Source organism: Choloepus didactylus, chromosome 17 (assembly GCF_015220235.1).
Source record: "Choloepus didactylus isolate mChoDid1 chromosome 17, mChoDid1.pri, whole genome shotgun sequence".
Classification (NCBI taxonomy): domain Eukaryota; kingdom Metazoa; phylum Chordata; class Mammalia; order Pilosa; family Megalonychidae; genus Choloepus; species Choloepus didactylus.
The window spans coordinates 60143634-60165304 of NC_051323.1; the positions used below are offsets into that span (position 1 = coordinate 60143634).

A 21671-nucleotide genomic window follows, 5' to 3' on the forward strand; every position below is an offset into this window, starting at 1 on the left:
AGATACTAAAGCGAGCCCTACCGACAGAGAAACAAAGAAATGAAAGAGAGATATAGAGACTTTTAACAGACATATATAGAATACTACATCCCAGGTCACTGGGACACACGTTCTTCACTAGTGACCACGGATCTTTCTCCAGAATGGACTGTATGCAGGGACATAAAAACAAGCCTCAATAAAATAAAAAAATATAAAAATGAATTTGTTCAAAGAACATTCTCTGCCCACAATGGAATACAAATAGAAGTCAATAACCATCAGAGACTTGGAGAATTCACAAACACCTGAAAGATAAAAATGAGGGGGAGATGAAAACATTCCTGGACAATCAAAAGCTGAGGAATTTCATCACCAGTAGATCAGTCCTAAGCAGGCTGAAAGGAAGGGATACTAAACAATTGACTGAAACCACATGAAGAAATAAAGATTTCCAGTAAAGATCACACGGTAGATATAAAGACCAATACTACTGTATGGTTAATTTATAACTCCACTATTTACTTCCTACAGGATCTAAAATACATAAACTGTAATGATAAATCGGTGGTTTTGGACTCAATGTAAAATATGTAATTCTTGACAAGAACTACATAAAGGTGGGGGAATGGAGGAGTATAGGAACATAGTTTACATGTCCTATTGAAGTTAAGTTGGTTTCAAAGAAAAACAAGATTGTTATAGATTTAAGAGGTTAAATTTAAGCCCCATGGTAAACACAAAGAAAGTATCAAAGAATATGACCAAAGAGATGAAAAGTAGAGCAGGGGTTCCAAGAAGTGGGGGAAGGGGCAATGGGGAGTTAAGAAACGAGAGTAGGGGTTTTGGTTTGGGGTGAAGGGAAACTTCTAGAAATGGATGGTCGGAAGGTGATAGCACTGCAACATTCTAAATGTGATTAATCCCACTATGGGAATGCTAGGGAGGGGTGGAATAGGAAGATTTAGGCTATATATGTCTTTCCAAAATTGAAAAAAAAAAATAAGACAGTCTAAATAGATGACAATTAAATGCCAAGGATGAACCTGGATGAATCTGAGGCCGGAGGAGAGGAGGCTCAAAGGGACACAGCTGGGACACAAGGAAAAAAAAAAAAAAGGAAATACACAATGTAAGCTTTATATCAATGTTGAATTTCTTGAACGTCTTGGCTGCATTTAATGAGATTGCATAAAATAATGTCCTTGTCCATGGGAAAGGTATATGTGAATTACATTGCCTGTTCAAAGATATGTGCAGCTTGCTCCCATATGTTCAGAAGACAGAGCAATAGATGATGGGTGTTAGGCAGGGAGGGAGGGAGGGAGAGAGGGAGGGAAATAAAGAGTGGTGTGACAGGATCTTAAAGGTGATGATGGATCAGGGTATCAGGGGAGGGGGGTCAGGGTATGATGGAATTCTATGTAGGGGGTTTGTACTGTTTTTACAACTGTTCCTATAAGATTGAACTTATTTCAAAATAAAATTTATTATTAATAAAAAATAAAAAATAAAAAAAATAATAATTGTATGTGACCTCCCAAGAGACTACACAAAATAGGAAAAATAATTAAGGACAGACTCTTTTTTCACTTTGCTCCCAGATTTAAAGGGTGAGCAGTCAAAGACTCAAATGTCATAAAATGTTAAGCTTAAAGCAACTGTAAGGTCTATTTCTTACAAGGTTTTTTTTTTTTTTCCAATTGCTTTTCACCCACTTCTCCCTCTCGCTCAGCAATAGTGACTGTGACTTAGATCTCTCTCTTCCTGTTTTCATCTGTTTTATTCATCAGGTCAACAGTAGGAAATATAGACAGTTTTCTGGTTTGCATTACAGACTGTGGTGAGAAATACCTATTGAATTCAACCCCCTTGATTTTTCAGATGACGATAAACAAAGGACAAGATTTCACCAAGGTAACACAGGTCATCAGCAAAAAAAAAAAAAAAACAAAAAAAAAAAACAAACCGCTAGAATAACTTGACCCCTATCCATCCCACCAATGCCCTTAAAAGACAGGTCTCAGGAATTGATAATCCATTCAACAGCAACGAATAATACTTACTTAATTTCAATTAGCATATATGTAATACAAAGAGCAAATGCTCCAGCAAGATCAATCAAAACGAATGGATTCATTCGAGGAAGGAAGATACTGCTAAGTCCTGGAATAATTCCACATAAGCTATGAAAAAAGAAACAAGCAAACAAAAAAGAGTATCCATTAGCAGGACTCATGTAATACCACTGAAAACCTTGTAAAAGACAGCTTGTATTTTAGAATCACATAATACACCTTTTAAAGAAAGTAAGGAGGAGTTTAAATTCCCTCACTAATAAAGAACTCTTTTGTATCATCACTTAAAAAACAAGAAAAAAGTAAAGTGAGAGTAAGAATCTGATCTGGGCGATTCGTGTAGTAACCTCAGCAATGAATAATATAAGTTCCTATGATAGATACATTTCCTGTGCATTCCTTTAAAATTAGGCATATCATGAAACTCCATAATACCTTACCTTCGACTAAGATCTGCAACATGCTCTTGAAGCCAACTTGTACTGGCAGCTTTAAAAAGAAAATAATTAAATTAAGTAATTTATAAAGAAGAATGAAATACTTGATTTCTTTAATTTAAAAAATAAGTTTGGCCATGACTATACAACAATATAAAAGGACATCCTACTCCTAAAAATCTAGAATTTTTTCTTCCTTTATGCCCTTAAGATACTACGTTGAAAGCAGTTTCAACTGCAAAATACAGTTGACCTGAAGGAATTAATGAACTTACATGAAACTGTTATGAACCTTAAGTTTTAAAGGTTCTTTATACAATAACTCAGAGCTTCCTAACACTTGTATGAGAATGGGTTACAGGTACACCTACCAATTGATTCCCTTGGCTCTCAGAAAGGCCAGGAGGGGATCTAAGTATCCTCTTCCATTTATGCCAGGATGCTACAGAAATATTCTTTTTTTTTTTTTTTTTTACATGTGCCATGATCTGAAGAAGACTGGCAAGTCCTCCACAAAAGCACATTAGAGCAGACTCTGATGCCAGGATGCCTCAAATCTCAGCTCCGCCTTTAACCAAATGTCTGACCTTGGGCAAGTGATTTAAACTCTCAGTGCCTCTGTGTAAAGTGGGAATAAGATTATTTACTTCATATGGTTTGGGGGATAATTAAATGGGCTATTCTATGTAAAGCATTTAGCATAGTACCTGGCATCTAGAAAGTGCTCAACACAGGTTGGCTAATTTCATCTAGTGTCACAAATCTTGATGTTTCTGGGAAACTTCATTTCCAGCTAATGAATATACAAACTAGATAAGTTTTCTGGAAATAAATTTGGCAATATATATCAGAGCCTTTAAAAAAGGTTATATTAGGTTCTATTTTTGATATGGTTTATAATTCCTTCTCTGGGTATTGTTTCCTAATGAAATAATCAGAAATGCAGATAAGAAATCTGATACAAAGAAACTGATTATAGCATTATTTATAAAAGGAAAATTTAGAAACATGTAATAGACATGTTTAAAAGTATTCATATGACAGAATATTATGCAAGCATTAAAAAATCATTTGTTCCGAGTATTAAGTGAGAGGCAATACTCAACATGTTAACCGACAAAAGCCAGACACAAAATAGTAAATACATACAATTCTAAGTACATAAAAAGATATGTTTATGTGTATGGAGAAAAAAGTGAAAGGAATAAAATAGAAATGTTAACCAATGTTATCGCCAGGTAGGGGGATCATCAGTATTCTTCATTCTTGTATCTTTCTGATCTTTACAGAGATTGTTTCTAAATGTTTGCACTTCATTCAAATCTCTATAATGAATACTTTACAAATTTTATAACTTATAAAAAGTTACTTAAAAAATTCTGGTCATGTCAAATATAGTATTTAATTTTCTAATTCACCTAGCAATTCTTAATTCATACAAATACAACTCATATTTCATAACACTCATGAAGTTGTTTAAGCTTGAATAAGCATTTCAGAATGCTTTCTTCTCTTGATTGGTCTAGTGTTCCAGTCGGTGAGACCTACAAAAGACTCTCACTTGTCTGCTTCTCTAGGCTTCAAAGCTTGGGTCAATGCACACATCACACTTCTGTTTTTATTTCACCTCTCCATCAATTAGTGGTAAACCCTTTGCGGGTTGGTGGGATTCCAAACACTGACATTATGGAAAAGTGGAAGTAATTTAGATCATTGAAGGGAAAAACTTAGCATGAATATGTAAAGCTTGAAAATAAAAGAATATTTCAAAAGAAAGTTTTGTTACTTTCAAATATATGCCCATCATTGTCCAAAAGAAGTCCCTGGGAACTTAATTAATAGAATATGATTATTTGCAATTAGCACATCAACTATTCTAACTATACTGATGCTTCTAAAATGTTTGCAATCAGCTTTTCTCAGGTAGATTAAACATTTAAAATCGCATTTTTCATCTCAAACAACTTAATATATAGGCCAGCTCTGCCTGTGTTTAAATCGTGTACTTTCTTATTTTAAAGTTTGAGTTACTGAGACTTTGTTTTGTAATTTGGTGCTTGGAGAAGACTTGAGAACCACTGGGGTCATCCTCTCTTCTCTTCAGAGTATACTTTGTCATTGCTTTTTTTTTTTTTTTTTTTTTTAACATTATTTATTGCAAAATTTAACATATAGGCAGAAAAGTGACAACTTTCAAAATACAATATAACAAGTAGCTATAGAGCAAATTTCCAAGTATGGTATGGGTTTTACAGTTCCCCAATTTCAGTTATTTCCTTCTAGCTGTGCTAATACACCACAGATTAAAAAAAAAATCCATAGAATGATTCATTAGTCATAATCATTTGTTAAATCCTATCTTCTCTGTTAAATCTCCTCTCACATTTGATCATTGTCTCAATTTTCAAGGACATTTGGGCAATGATCATTCTAACTACTTCATGTTGTGAAGGGGTGTTAATGTTATGGGGTAGAGGAATGAAATTGGTTGGAGAGATCGGTATCTCTGGGTTTCAGGGCTTATCTGGCATAGGAACAAACCAGAGGTTATAAGTTTCTGAAAAATAAAATCAGTGAGTGAAATTTTTATAGTCTCAAATATAGCCCTGCATATTCTTTAGGGTTTTCGGGAATACTGTCATTTGGGACATGATAAACTGTGGCAATTTGCAGTATCTAGCTTAAACTTGCATAAGAGTAACCTCCATAACAGCCTCTTGACTCTATTTGAAATCTCTTAGCCACTGAAACCTTATTTTGTTACCTTTCTTTTCCCCATTTTGGTCAGGAAGGCTTTCTCATTCCCATGATGCCAGGACCAGGCTCATCCCTGGGAGTCATGTCCCACATTGCCAGGGAGACTTACAACCTTGGGAGTCATGTGCCACATAGGGGGGAGGGTAATGAGCTTATGTACAGGTTTGGGCTTAGAGAGAAGGGGGCCACATCTGAGCAACAAAATAGATTCTCTGGAAGTGACTTTCAGGTATAACTATAGGTAGACTTAGCTTCCCCATTACAGAAATAAGTTTCATAAGAGCAAGCCTCAAGATTGAGGGCCTGGCTTATTCATTTGGGAGTCCCTAATGCTTGAGAAAGTATCAGAAATTTCCCAGGTGGGGAAGTTTAACAGCTCCATATTTTTTCCTCTAGTCCCTCAAAGGACTTTACAAATACTTTTTATTATCTGCCCAAAATACTATGGAATGTATCAGGGTATTACATTAAGCTATACTGAATTACATGATCTCATTCCCTGTTCTAGGCTCCATGTTTACGTTGTTTAAATAAACTGGCTACACAGGTTAAATTAGATTGTATGCTACAGAAAATTTAAATTTTGGACATAGCAAACATCTCCTTCCTTTGGACTCACACCAAAGATATCACTGCTTTTTAGGAGTCAATGAAAAGAATCAAACCCTTGTTTTTATAAGAGATTAACTGGGTTTTTATTAAGGGTAAATAAAACATACCTTCAGAGACATAAGCAAAAGGTTTATTCCGAATAGAAAGCCTCGTAAACAGGTTGAAAGAAAGAGCCACAAAAGTACCAACTAATAATCTTCCCCTAAAAAGAACAACAACAACATTCACCTTTATTTTTTTCTTGGCAATATCAATATGCAATTTCACATGTTGGCGATACTAAGAGATGGGAAGGTGGAGTGGTGTGCTTCAGTGGTTTGGTATTTGCAGAGCCAGAATCTGAACTTAATTCCCAGCCCTACAGCCCATGTCTATAACCACGTTTACTTGTTCCATTTTACACAGGAAAAAAAGAACTCTTAGCGTATATTCTTACAGGTAATGTCTGTTATGAATTTGTATAAATGCTAATATGTTTGGTTTATGATACACGGAAGAGGTCAGGTTTCTGTATTAAACTGATCATAACTGATAAGGTCCATATAGTTGGAAACTATGTTGTAGATAATAACATTTCTATCTTTTCTACAGGTCCTACTAAAAGATTTGGATATAAAATTATAAATTATAGTAGACCAGAGGGGCTAGTTGAGTGTGTTAACCTGAGTTTGGAAATAATGAGAAGGCTGAAGTCAGAGGAGAAAGACCTTCCTGTGCAGAAGCACAATTATTTAAGGCTTGGGAACATTTAAGGGTGAAGAGGAGTCATCTTGGGATTTAAGAATTTTGTTTTTATTAAATATCAATGAAAATGTATACAACCACACTCTGACTCTGATATTGGCCAATTCAACTGTTAACTATTAATACATCAATTAATAACTGGGAAACAAACTGAATAGAATATGTTATGTGAAAAATAAAATCTTACGTGTGTATCTCAGGCTGTTCCAAAAAGCGCTCTGCACTAAAAGAAAAAAATAATATACATTTTATTAAGTAAGCCCTATGAATTATTTAAAAAGCTTTAAGAAATATAAGCCATCAATCCAATTTAAATAAAGCTCAAAAAATATTTTAATGTGTTAATCAACCACTGATTATTAGCAGCAACATGGCATGGAGACTCACAAGTTATCCTCAATATGTAACATAACCAGTTTAAATGGGTTTGTAAAAAGCAACAAAACATGTCTGCCTGAATTGCTTTCTTTCATTTCATAACCTTCTATGACGGATTTAGTACCATCAAAGAAGGTAACAAAAGAAGGGTGAAAGATAAGGAGAAGTCTGAAACATGAAGAAACTATACTGTCAAAACTCCAGCACTGCTCATCTTAATTTGTAGACCCAATCAAACCAGGCATTTGTGTCACTAGATCTTTCAGGTTCCCAAAGGCATCACAGGTGGAATATAGAACAGTAACATCATATACAAACATACCTTTCTTTTAATATAAAGAGAGCTCCCAACTGTGCCAAAACTGTGGAGGCAAATACAGCCAGGACTTCTAATCGTTCAAATCTGAAATCAGAAAATTAAATAGATAAGCATATTCCTTTTGGTGCCAAAACCAGTCTCTTTACAAACATTTACATTCATTTATCCACTCACTCAATACACATATGTGCCTACTATGAGGCAAACACTATGTTAGAACAGACTACAGTTTCTAGAAGGATAACCAACAATAAAAATCACAGATTAAAAATAAAAAGGTATGCCTATTTGAACAACATATATTCATTCTCAGGACCCACCTATGATTCTTATCTTTCTAGAAATAATTCTTTACATAATAATAGCTAACACTTAACTGAGCACATTGTATTAGACACTGGTCTAACTGCTAAATACATCGTCTAAACCTCCCAACCCATTATGAGGGTTAGTATTATCCACTTTTTATTTTTTACAGATAAGGAACTTGAGACACAAGGAGAAGTCCCGAGTTAAATAGTCAGCAAGTAGAGAGGCCAGGATTTCAAACTCAGGCACTTGGCTCCAGAGTTCTTGATTTTAACCACTTACTAAATTCCCTCTCATTTCTATACATAATTGTCATTATTTATGAGTATGCCTTATAATCCCTAGACTATAATCTAGAAGACAGGGGCTGCTGTCTTATTCATCTTAGATTTTCCCCTGGCTTATAGTCTACCGCCTTGAACGCTAAAAGCATTCAGTATTTGTGGTAAGTATGAATGCTTAAAATTATTCAAGGAAATAATTATGGAGGTGTATAAAAGCCAATAAAATAATTAAGGATATTCATCACAGTGCTCTTTGTTAAGGAAAAATGTTGGATCAAAAATAGAATATTCCGCATGATTAAAAATATAATAGAAAAATATTTATCAGCAGGGAAAGACATAGTGAAAAAGGTAGGCTATAAAACTAGGAAAAAAAGAGAATGTAATTGAAGCAGTGTTATTTATGGAAATTGACAAGCTGATTTGAAAATGTATATAGAAATGTAAAAGGTGAAGGAATGCAAAGACAATCTTGCAGAATAGTTAAAGACTTACACTAACTGGGAGAAAATGCAGAAATGTTGGACTTCCCCAGCTGGGTTATTACTGATATTCTCACAAACACTGAGGACTAACAATTTAGTACGATGAGCCCTTATGAAGCTTGTTACTGCAAAGGAGAGGCTAAGCCTACTTAGAATTGTGCCTAAGAGTCTCCCCCAGAGAACCTCTTCTGTTGCTCAGATGTGGCCTCTCTCTCTTTAAGCCAACTCTGTAGGTAAACTCACTGAACTCCCTCCTATGTGGGACATGACTCCCAGGGTTGGAAATCTCCCTGCAACACGGGACATGACTTCCACGGATGAGCCTGGACCTGGCATCATGGGATTGAGGAAATCTTCCTGACCAAAAGGGAGAAGCGAAATGAAACAAAATAAAGTTTCAGTGGCTGAGAGATTTCAAACGGACAGCATTCTTCTGTACTATATAGATATCCCTTTTAAGTTTTTAGAGTATTGGAATAGCTAGAAGGAAATACCTGAAACTGTTGAACTGCAACCCATCAGCCTTGATTCCTGAAGGCAATTTCATAACTACGTAGCTTACATGGTGTGACTGTGTGATTATGAAAACCTGGTGGCTCACACTCTCTTTATCCAGTGTATGGACAGATGGGTAGAAAAATGGGGACAAAACCTAAATGAAAAATAGGGTGGGATGGGGGGTATGGAATGTTTTAGGTATTCTTTTTAATTTTTATTTATTTATTTATTTATTTATTTATTTATTTATTTATTTATTATTTTGGAGTAAGGAAAATGTTCAAAAATTGATTCTGGTGATAAATGCACAACTATATGATGGTACTGTTACTGGATTGTACACTGTGGATGACTGTAGGGTATGTGAATGTATCTCAATAAAACAGTATTAAAAATTAATTTTAAAAAAAGAGTCACAGGGAAGAGGCAGTTCCTTTATCTCCACTGGATATTTCACGATCATGAGGGGAACTGGCCTGAGGACCAAGCTGAGCAGATGGATGAAGATGGCCAAGCTGAAAGATGGCAAGATTGCTGGTCCTTACTGAGTTGTTGAGTCACTGAATTAACCAAAGCTGGAGCTTTCATATTTCAGGATTTCTTGTTCTGTGAGCTCAAAATCTTTCCTTACTGTTTAGGCAATTTTTATAGGTTTTCTGTTACATGCAAACAAAAGCAGCCTAGCTGCAATAGTCACCTTACCTTTATCAAAGTCATTAAAGCCCTTTTGCTAAAGAAGTCAAAGCATTTTTCAAAGACTGGAAACTGGAATTCATCTCTTCATTAAATAAATATTTATTGAGAAACTACAACCATATTTTCAACAATTCTATGATACCCATATTTTCCCCTGCAATTTAAGATCTCTGAAATTGGAATGAATTTTAAATTAATGCATCTTGCAATCACTGTTGGCCAAGTGGCAATCTTGATGAGATTGTCATTGCCTGCGCATGTGCAATCATCAAAAGCGATAGCATCAAAACCTGCAGACTAAGTGTCAATGGCTTGGGAAAAAATAATCCCAGTAAAATTATGGGGCATGCTTTTAAACCATAAGAATCAAGTGGTTTGGGGGAGGTGCTGGATCAGGCATGTTTGGCAGCATTTGTAGTATAGGAGTCGAGAGTTAGCTAGGTCCACAAAACTGTAAAGCTGGTTTAAGAGCCCAGCATCAATGTCTTTTAAATTCTTTTATGGATTCTTTTGAGAACATTCTTGATGCCACAGGGGATGACAGAAAAAGTACAACATGGTCACCACTGACTGCGTGAGAGGAGTCAGATTTAGAATGGGAAAAACATCTAGAAATACCTTAGCCAACTTATTTCACTTCTGTTTCCCCTTTTATTATGCACAAGAGTGATTTTGTGATAGAAATCAATGACTAATGAAATCTAAAATATCTCTTTTAATAAGTATAAAATAAAAATTCTAAGTGAAAAAAAAGACTAGTAGACATCAAGACTTATTTTAAAGCCACAGTAATTAACATAGTGTGGAACTAGTCCCAAAATAGACAAATACACCAAATTGAATAGAAAAAAGAATCCAGAAACAGACCTACATATATATAGTCACTCGACTACGAAAAAGGTGGTAAAGCAGTAAGGAAAGGCGATTTTTCTTTCAATAAGTGGTATTGTATCAACTGAATATCATCATAGAGAAGAAAAAATGTACCTTGACCCCTGTGCTGGTTTGGATGTATTATGCTCCCCACGTTCTCTGATGCAGTCTTGTGGGGGCAGGCATATTAGCATTGATTAGATTGGAATCTATTGATTGTTTTCATGGAGATGTGACTCAATCAACTGTGGGAGAGACCTTTGATTGGATAATTTCCATGGAGATGTTACCCCACCCATTCAGGGTGGGTCTTAATTCAATCACTGGAGTCCTATAAAAGTGTTCACAGACAGAAGGAAGTGTTACAGTCAAGAGGGACACTTTGAAAAATGCACAGGAGCTGAGAGAAGAGCTGGAACACAACCTGGGATCAGCAGACAGCAGCCACGTGCCTTCCCAGCTAACATACGTTTTCCGGACACCATTGGCCTTCCTTCGGTGAAGGTTATCATCATCCATTACCAAAACTTTTCCATTTAAGCATTAACTCCCTAATCCTGGCCCCCACCCCCATACCTGATAACCTGTATTTTAACTTCTGACTTCTAAAAACTTGTATATTCTGATTATTTCATATCAGCAAGATTGTACAATATTTATCGTTTTGTGTCTGGCCTGTTTCACTCAGCATGATGTCTTCAAGGTTCATCCATGTTGTTGCGGTAACCAGAACTTCATTCTTTTTTAATGCTGAATAATATTCCATTGTATTTATATACCACATTTTGTTTGCCATAGCTTGGACACTTATGGCCTTAAGACTGTAACTTTGTAACCATATAAACCCCCTTTATAAAAGTCAATCAATTTCTGATATTTTTGCATAACAGCAACATTAGCAAACCGGAACAACTCCTAACTCACACCATATGCAAAAATCAATTTCAGTTGACTACAGACCAAATAGTGAAAGGTGAGACAATAAGACTCGAGGTAGACCAAGATTTCTTAACAGACACACAGAAAGTACTAAACATAAAGGGAAAGGATGATAAATAGAATGTCATTAAAATTAGAAACTTTTATTCCTCAGAAGATACAATTATGAGTGAAAAGGCAACTGGGAGTGGGAAAAGATACTTATATAATACTTATATGCGATAAAGACTCATATCCAGAATACATAATGAACCGCTACAATTCAACAAAAGACAGGCAGCCAAATTGTAAAATGTGTAAAATGCCAACTGCCAAAAATTGGAAGCAACCCAAGTGTCCATCAAAAGATGAATGGATAAACAAAATGTGGTATATAAATACAATGGAATATTATTCAGCATTAAAAAAGAATGAAGTTCTGGTTACCGCAACAACATGGATGAACCTTGAAGACATCATGCTGAGTGAAACAGGCCAGACACAAAACGATAAATATTGTACAATCTTGCTGATATGAAATAATCAGAATATACAAGTTTTTAGAAGTCAGAAGTTAAAATACAGGTTATCAGGTATGGGGTGGGGGCCAGGATTAGGGAGTTAATGCTTAAATGGAAAAGTTTTGGTAATGGATGATGATAACTGTAGCATGACACTGTTAATATATTTAACACCACTGAATTCTATACTAAAAAAGTGGCTAACTGATTCATTTTAGGTTGTATATATGTTACCAGAATAAAAATTAGGGAGAAAAAACAAAACAAAAAACCTACCATAGATTAAAACAAAACAAAACAAAAAAACACTGTTAAATTTTACTTAAAAAAAAAAAAAGTAAAAGGCATTTCACAAAAGTGGTGATCCATAATTATATGAAAAGGTAATCGATTTGTCATCAGGAAACTTAAACTACAATTTAACTTAAAACTACAATGAGATAACACTACATACCTCAGAATAGCTTAAAAAAAAAAAGAAAAAAGACAATACCAACTGTGGGCAAGGATGTGAAATAACTGGAACTTTCACACCCTGCCAATGTCCTTCAACAGTTGAAAAGGTAAAAACTGTAGTATATTCATACAATGGAATAGCAGAGCAATAAATAAGAATAAATTACTGCTACATAAGAGAATTACCGTAATCCCATTTATTTGACATTCTAAAACAGGCAAAACTAATCTCCAGTGATACAGGTCAAAATACTGATTACTTTTGGCAGGATTGGACTGTAAGAGGAATGAAGGAAGGCTTTTGGTGGGCTTGAAATGTTTTATATCATGAGCTGTGCAGTAGATATACAGGTGCATTCATTTGGTTAAATTCATCATGCTGCATATTTAAAATTCTTGTACTTTAGTCTTTTTGTTATATTTCAATAAAAAAGTTTACAAACAAAACAGCTATGTAAGGTATATATAAAAATATATATGTACTGATATACAGAAGAACTATGGATGATTAACATGAATGTGTTGTGACTATTTTTTCCATAATGAACTTATTCTGCTTGTAAATAAGAAAAAAAGCAATTTAAGAAAAACTATGAGGACCAAAGAAACTCTTCCTTGTAATTGAACTGAAATCTGTCATTTTTCTAAGAGACCCAGTAGTACCTTCTACCATAAAACAAATATCTCAATTGATGGCAACCCTTCAAATATGGAAGACACTAATTACATATTTTATTAGGGTATTCTTTTCCACATCAAAGATCTGTTCTTTCTGCCAATAATACCTGTCTTCCAGCCACTTTACAACCCAGGATGTCACCCACTAGAAATCCTAATTTATAAATTATAAGTTACAAAGGGCATTGGTTTTTATGCAATTTTATTGAGAAATATTCACATACCATAAAATCATCCAATGTGTACAATCAGTTCACAGTTTCATCATACAGTTGTGGATTCATCACCACAATCAGTTTTTTGAACATTTTCATTACTCCATGAAATAAAAATAAAAAATAAGAAAAAAAAATAGAGGTAAAAAAGAACACCCCAAACATCTCATACTCCTTCCCCCAATTATTCATTTACTTTTTGTCCCCCTTTTTTCTACTCATCTGTCCATACATCAGATAAAGGGAGTGTGGGCCACAAGGTTTTCACATCACATCCTGTATAAGCTACATAGTTATACAATCGTCTTCAAGAATCAAGGATACTGAACTGCAGCTCAACAGTCTCAGGTATTTCCTTCTAGCTATTCTAATACACTAAAAACTACAAAGGGATATCTATATAATGTGTAAGAATAACCTCCAGAATGACCCCTTGATGCACCTGAAATCTCTAGGACACTGAAACTTTATTTTGTTTCATTTCTCTTCCCCCTTTTGGTCAAGAAGGTTTTCTCAATCCCACGATGCTGGCCCAGAGTCATCCCCGAGAGTCATGCCCCATGTTGCCAGGGAGGTTTACACCTCTGGGAGTCATGTTCCACGTAGGGGTGAGGGCAATGAGTTTTACCTACCGAGTTTGCTTAAAGAGGACGTCTCTGAGCAACAAGAGGTTCTCTAGGGGTGACTCTTAGGCACAATTTTAAGTAGGTTTAGCCTCTCCTTTGCAGTAACAAGGTTCGTAAGGGCAAGCCCCAAGATGGATTGGCCTATTACCTTGATAGTCCCCAATAGCTGCAAGAATATCAGGAATTCCACAGGTGGGAAGCTTATTTCCAATTTTTCCCCAGTCCCGCAAGGGCCCTTTACAAATACTTTTTATTCTCTTCCTAAATTACTCTGGGATGTATCAGGGTTTCATGCTGACTTGTACAAACCAACCAGCTCTCACCCCCTATTCAAGGTTCCACACAATTATGGCGTTTGAGTAAACTGACCATACAAGTTACATTATATAGCATGCTACAGAAAACATTGATTTTCCACCAAATAAACATCTCTTCCTTTGGTCTCACACAGGAGTCGAAGTTTTAAAACACAATTGATATCATCCTTTTCCCTTCAGTCTGGTTTACCTTACTCCTAACCAAGTCCATTTTGTTCGTTTCTCTAATTAAAGTCTGATCTCTTTTTCAGCTTCTTTAACATTTGTTGTATGGAGTAACGCTGACATTCATAGCTGCTGAACTTTGGCTCTGACTCTCAGGTGTCACACACATACCCGAAGTTCCAGGGACAGACGAGGTTATACACAAACAGCTCATCATCTCAGAATTTAGAAATAACCGTTAACTCATGAATAGATGTGACTGCTGTAAGAGCTTACAATCTAGGAACCTTTACCATAAGCCTTCCCCTGATAACCTATGCTCTCAGATTCAATTTTCAGAGTTTGCACATTCTAGTTAGTCCATATTAGTGAGGTATTATAATGTGTGTCTTTTCGATTCTGGCTTATGTCACTCAATATATTGTCCTTAAGGTCCATTCACCTAGTTGCATACCTCAGAACTTCAGTTCTTCTTGCTGCCACTCAGTATTCCATTATATGTGTACACCACAGTTCACCATTCCATTTATTGGTTGATGTACCCTTAGGTCACCTCCATCCGTTGTGAATTGTGAATACTGCCACCATAAACACCAGTGTGCAATGTCCATTTATGTCCCTGCTCTCAGCTCTTCCAAGTATATACCCAATACAAGGATTGCAGAACCATATGGCAACCCAATAGTTAGCTTCCTGTGGACCACACTGCCTTCTAGATGGAGTACACCATTCTACTTCCCTACCAACAGCGAACAGGTACATCCCTCTCTCCACATTTTCTCCAGCACTTGTATCCCTCTGTTTCATTTTTTAAACAATTTTATTCACACACCATACAATCCATTCTAAGTAAACAAACAATGATTCCTGGTATAATCACATAATTATGCATTCACCATCACAATCCATGAGGACATTTCTATTTCTTCCACAAAGAAAGAGGAAAAGGAGGGGAAAAATGAAGAATAAAAATATAAAAGATAGAAGAAAAAAATAAAATACAATGAAAAGGTCAGACAACAACACCCCAACCAAGAATTCCGTATGACTCCCTTTGTTTCCAGCTAATTTCACTCACCATAGTGTCTACTGTCTACCATTTTGTCTTTTGGATTTTATATGTCATATCTTTTTTTTTTCTCTCTCTCTCTTTTAACCCTTACTGATAGTCTTCATATATATTCTCTTCTCCAAACCTTTCTCTCCTGTCTTTTCCTATGTGCCTGAGTGCTCCCTTTACTATTTCGTCGAGCAGGTTTCTTGTTCACAAACTCTCTCAGTGTCTGTCTGAAAATATTTTAAACTTTCCATCATTTTTGAAGGGGATATACCACAGTTCAGTTTTGAAGGATACAGAATTCTTGGTTGGCCGTGTTTCTTTTTCAGTATCTTAAATGTATCATGTCACTGCCTTCTTGCCTCCATGGTTTCTAATGAGAAATCTACACATAGTCTTATCAAGCTTCCTCTGTATGTGATAGCATGCTTTTCTCTTGCTACTTTCAGAATTCTCTCTTTGTCTTTGGCATTTGATAATCTAATTATGTGTCTTGGAGTAGGTCTATTTGGATCTACTCTTTTGGGGTATGCTGCATTTCTTGGATCTGCAATTTTATGTCCTGGATAAGATATGGGAAATTTTCAGTGATTATTTCCTCCATTATTCTTTCTGCCCCTTTTCCCTTCTCTTCTCCTTCTGGGACACCCATGACATGTATATTTGTGCTCTTCATATTGTCATTCAATTCCGAGACCCTGCTCATATTTTTTCCATTCTTTTCCCTATCTATTCTCTTTTGTGTAGATTTCAGATGTTCTGCCCTCTAGTTCCTGAATCCTTTTTTCTGCTTTAACAAATCTGCTGTTGCATGTCTCCAATGTGTTTTCCATCTCTTCTATTGTGCCTTTCATTTCCATAAGTTTGGCAAACTGTTTTTTTTCCAAACTTTCAAGTTCTTCCTTATGTTCCTCCAATGTGTTCTTTATATCCTTCATCTTTTTTTCCATATCTTCCCTCAGCTTGTTGATTTGATTTTTGAATTGATTTAGCATATTTGTTTGAAGATCTTTAATTAGTTGTTTCAACTCCTGTATCTCATTTTAAGTGTAAGTGTGGTCCTTTGACTGGGCCATATCTTCGCTTTTCCTAGTGTGATTCATTATTTTTTGTTGTCTAGGCATCTAGTTTCCTTGATTACCCCAATCAGATTTTCCTGGACTGGATGGGCCCAGGTCTCAGGAAGAGGGTATAATCAGTATCAGGTTTCCCTGAGGATGAGAGACCCAGCAAGTTGTCAGACTTTCCTGTGAGGCCTCTAGATGCTGTGCTTCTCCTGTTCTGCCCAGCAGGTGGCACTTCTCAGCCCACAGCTCCCCACTGGTGTAAAGAATTGTGCTGCCCTTAATTATCAGGAGATTCTGTCCCTGCAAGGGGCTATGAAAATCAGAAGCCAATCTTAAGCTTTTTCTTTTTTTTTTCCTCCCTCCAGGCTCTAGGGTCTGAGTTTTCTGAGGGAGGGCAGCCATTTGAACGGGGCCCCACCTCCCCTTAGGGAAGATATGCCCTTTGGGGTTTATCTCCTACATTTGACTTTTCCTATAAAGGTCTTTCTTAAAGAGAGTCATGCAGAATTCAGCACAATATGACAGACGTTATATGACATAGGTAGAGCACTGTGATAGTACCAGCTCCTCACTATCCTCAGAAATATGCCCATTAATGTCCTCTTAAGATTATATATTAACTTTTAAAATGATTATTTATTTAAGTTAATAAAATCATATTTATTGTTGGTTCTTAACTGATCTTGTGTTCGACTGGGGAGCTCAGACTTGTCTTTATGGACTGGGCTTAAACTAGGTTTCACCCTTTCTGTGACTTTATAAGGGATTTTCTTTTAATCTACAAGCAAGACTGTATTCTTAATTCCTTTTGTTGATTTTCAACTCATCATTCTACTTTATCTACATTATTTTGAGACTTGATTGTATCACCAACAATATTCAAAACACCCTCTAATATTTGTGTTGTATATAAAATATGTATACACAAGTTTGTGTGACCCCAAAGCCCACCTGCTCTTTTAATGCAGTTTTATTGAGATATAATCACATATCATACAGTCATTCAAAATGTACAATCAGTTGTTCATAGTACTGTCATATAGTTGTGCTTTCATCACCACAATCAAACTTTGAACATTTTCATTACTCCAAAAAATAAAATAAAAATTAAAATAAAAAAGAACATCCAAAACATCCCATTCCCCTTCTCCCCCCAATTCATTTACTTTCTTTTAAAATACAGTTTAATTGAGATATAATCACACACCCTGCAGTCATCCACAGTGTACAATCAACTACTCACAGCACCATCATACATTTGTGCGTTCATCACCAGAATCCACTTTTGAACCTTTTCCTTACTCCAAAATAAAAACAAAAGCAAAAAAGAACACTCAAAACTTTCCATCCCCTCCATCCCATTCTATTCTTCATCCAACTTTTGTCCCCATTTTTCCACTCATCTCTCCATATACTGGATAAAGCGAGTATGAGCCACAAGGTTTTCACAATCACAGAGTCACACTGTGCAAGCTACACTGTTATACAACTGTCTTTAAGAAGCAAGGTCACTGGGTTGCAGTTTGACAGCTTGACCACCTGCTCTTTTTATACCACAGCACATTCAACCAATCAGGTTCAGAATATCAATTTGCCTTGTGGTCTCTCCTCTTTTTTTTGAGTGAATAAGCTGTGATTAAAAACAAGCCTCAGAAAACAAGCCAGGAATTTATGAGTTAACTCTTTTTTTACAGAATAAAACAATAAGCAGATGCATGGATGGTTGAAGTCTCCCCATCTAAAAGGTTTGTTTCTATGATGGTTTTATGATTTGTACTAGGAAAGCATCATCTATAACTACTACCTAGCTGGTCAGCTTACAGGTAATTTTTTTCTTTATATTCATATTTTAAATATTTCCCTCCTTCCTCCCTTTCTTCCTTCCATTCATTGAATAAATACGTAGAGAGTGCTAGAATAACAAACATAGTTCTAGATGCCAAGGATTTAGGAAAGAAAAAAGATCCCTGCTACCATGAAATGTATATTTTAATGGGGAGAGAGAATAACAAATAATTTATTTGGTAAATTCTATACAGACACTTACAGTCTGACATGACAAGAGAATGACAGGGTGATTATTTAGATTGAAATACCCCATCACTTAATGATATTAGCATTTAATGATATTAAGATCTGAATGATAAGATACAACATGTCTTGCAAAGATCAGATGAAGAATATTTCAGGCAGAGAAACTGGTACAAAGACCCTAAGGCAAGTATGAGCTAGTTGTATTCAAAAACCAGAAAGAAAGAAAATGTAGTTTGAAGCATAAAGGACATGGGAGTTATAGGTTGAAGATTCATAAGTAGAGCCTAGCTCATGTTAAGGGCTTTGTAAATTAGGGAAAGGAGTTAGGATTTTACTTCTAGATTTGCTCCTAGATTTTACTGAGAGAGAGAACTAGACAGAAACAGTGTGTTCAAGTACCAGGAATGCAAGAAGGTGAAAGCAATGAAACCTAGAAGAGACCGGAGAGACCAGCAGATGCCGCCATTTGCCTTGCTATGTGACAGAGGAATCCAGGATCGCCAGCAGCCAGTTTTCAAGAAGAAAGCATCATCTTGATAATGCACAGATTTGGTCATTTTCATGGCTTCAAAATTCTAAGCTTGTAAGCTAATAATATTAGCGACTTTATTCCCATAGTTAAAGCCCATGCATTTAATGGTAACTGCTTTGAGCAGCTTAGCAAACTAAAACACTTATAAATACCATTTTTTTTTGCATTAAAATTTCATATTTGGTAGATCTAACATGGAGGCATAGAGAGGAGTGGAAGCTAGTTAGTCTCCAGGAACAACTAATAAAAAACCAGAACAACTAGTAAATAATGCAGAATAACTGTGGGGGGGGCGGCGGGAATGTGACTGTCCACTCATCATACACCAACCTGAATTGGGAGGAATGCCCTAGATCACAGCATAAAATCTGTAAGTACAAACTGCAGATCCAAGCTGGGAGACCCCTCCCCCCACAGCCTGAGCTGCAAAGCCTTGTGGTGCTAGAGAGAAGCTCTCTCCCATCAAGTGAACAGAGCTCAGCTGAGCTCCAACTGGGGTTTTAATTAGCGAGTGTGAACTGCTCACTACGAGCTACAAATCCCCAACAAGCAGACAGAGGCTCTGGGTGATGACTGACCTTGGAGAGCCAGAGGGTCGCTGTGGACTAGCCCTGAAGGGGACTTTCTGCCCCCGTTTTGGCTCAGTGGACAAAACCTCAGCCATTCTCAATTCCCAGTGCTCTGACCAAGACAAGGGTGGAGACAGCAAACTAGAGAGAGACCACTGAAATGCTAATGACCTCTCCCTAAGGGGTCTATCTTCTCTAAGAGGAAAGGGGTGGGGTCCAGCTCTACTACCTGCCATCTATTCAGTACCAGACCCCAGAGCCTGAGGGAAAACTGTCACAGCCACACCTCCTTACACCAGTCTGGAATTACAGGCTGACAGGTGCCACCTGATGGGCAGAAAAGCACAGTGACCTGAGGCATCACAGGGTGTACCAATTTTCTAAGACATACCCTCAGGGAAACTGGATACTGAATATTTCTTACTTCTGGGACCTAAGCCTGTTCTGGTCTGGGAAAACCTGATTGGGGTAACCAAGGAAACCACGCCTCGACAACAGAAAACTACAACCTACACTCAGAAAAATGAAGTTATGGCCCAGTCAAAGGAAGAAACTTACACTTCAACTGAGATACAGGAATTGAAACAACTAATAATAAGTCAATTCAAAAAGTTTGGGGAAATGTTCTAGTTTGCTAATGCTGCTGGGATGAAAAACACCAGAAACGGATCGGCTTTTATAAAGGGGGTTTATTTGGTTACACAGTTACAGTCTTAAGGCCATAAAATGTCCAATTGGGTACCTTCACTGGAGGATGGCCAATGGTGTCTGGAAAATTCTGTTAGCTGGGAAGGCACGTGGCTGGTGTCTGCTCCAAAGTTCTGGGTTCAAAATGGCTTTCTCTCAGGACGTTCCTCTCTAGGCTGCAGTTCCTCAAAAATGTCACTCTTAGTTACTCTTGAGGTGTTTGTCCTCTCTTAGCTTCTCTGGAGCAAAAGTCTGCTTTCAATGGCCGTCTTCAAACTGTCTCTCATCTGCAGCTACTCCCTCAGCTTCTGTGCATTCTTCAAAGTGTCCCTTTTGGCTGTAGCAAGCCCGCTCCTTCTGTCTGAGCTTATATAGTTCTCCATTAAACTAATCAAGGCCCATGCTGAATGGGTGGGGCCACATCTCCATGGAAATTATCCAATCAGAGTTATCACCCACAGTTGGGTGGGGTGCATTTCCATGGAAACAACCTAATCCAAAAGTTCCAACTTAATCTCCACTATTATGTCTGCCCCCACAAGACTGCATCAAAGAACATGGCTTTTTGTAGGGGACATAATGTATACAAACTGGTACAGGAACACATGGCAAAAGAGCTGAACCGTATAATGAAAACACTGGGCGTACATAAGGTAGAAATTGAAAGTTTGAAAAAACCAACTGGCAGAATCTAGGGAAATGAAAGGCACAACACAAGAGATTAAAGACAAGACACAATGGAAACACACAACAGCAGATCTCAAGAGGCAGAAGAAAACACTCAGGAACTACAGAACAAGGCACCCGAAAGCCTACACACAAAAGAACAGAGAAAAGAATGGAAAAACATGAGCAATGTCTCCGGAAACTTAAGGACAAAATGAAAAGAATGTACGTGTCATTGGTGTCCCAGAAGAAGAGAAGGGAAAAGGGGCAGAAGCAGTAACAGAGGAAAGAATCAATGAAAATTTCCCATCTTATGAAAGACATAAAATTACGTATCCAAGAATTGCAGTGTGACCCAAACAGAACAGATCTGAATAGGCCTATGCCAAGACCCTTAATAATCAGATTATCAAACATCAAAGATAAAGAGAGAATCCTGAAAGCAGCAAGAGAAAAGCGACCCATTACATACAAAGGAAGCTTGGTAGGACTATGTGCAGATTTCTTAATAGAAACCATGGAGGCAAGAAGGAACTGGGGTGATATATTTAAGATACTGAAAGAGAAAAACCACCAACCAAGAATCCTATATCTGGCAAAACTGTCCTTCAAGTATGAGGGAGAGCTTAAAATATTCTCTGACAAAAAGACAATGACAGAGTTTTTGAACAAGATACCTGGTCTACAGGAAACACTAAAGGAAGCACTGCAGAC

At 36.7% G+C, this 21671-nt stretch overlaps 1 protein-coding gene across 3 annotated transcripts in view; it reads right to left on the minus strand.

The window, feature by feature from the left end:
• SLC30A6 (solute carrier family 30 member 6) overlaps positions 1-21671 on the minus strand; it is a 93888-nt gene that overhangs the window by 14854 nt on the left and 57363 nt on the right. For 2 of the 3 annotated variants that reach the window (XM_037807528.1, XM_037807529.1), the window contains 5 exons: positions 7308-7388; positions 6795-6830; positions 5971-6065; positions 2498-2546; positions 2046-2165 (listed from right to left, as the gene is read on the minus strand). In XM_037807528.1, coding sequence (XP_037663456.1) covers positions 2046-2165; positions 2498-2546; positions 5971-6065; positions 6795-6830; positions 7308-7388 — 381 coding nt within the window. Of the gene's footprint in view, positions 1-2045; positions 2166-2497; positions 2547-5970; positions 6066-6794; positions 6831-7307; positions 7389-8876; positions 8896-21671 lie in introns of those variants that run through there. The other variant, XM_037807530.1, reaches the window with a different exon arrangement.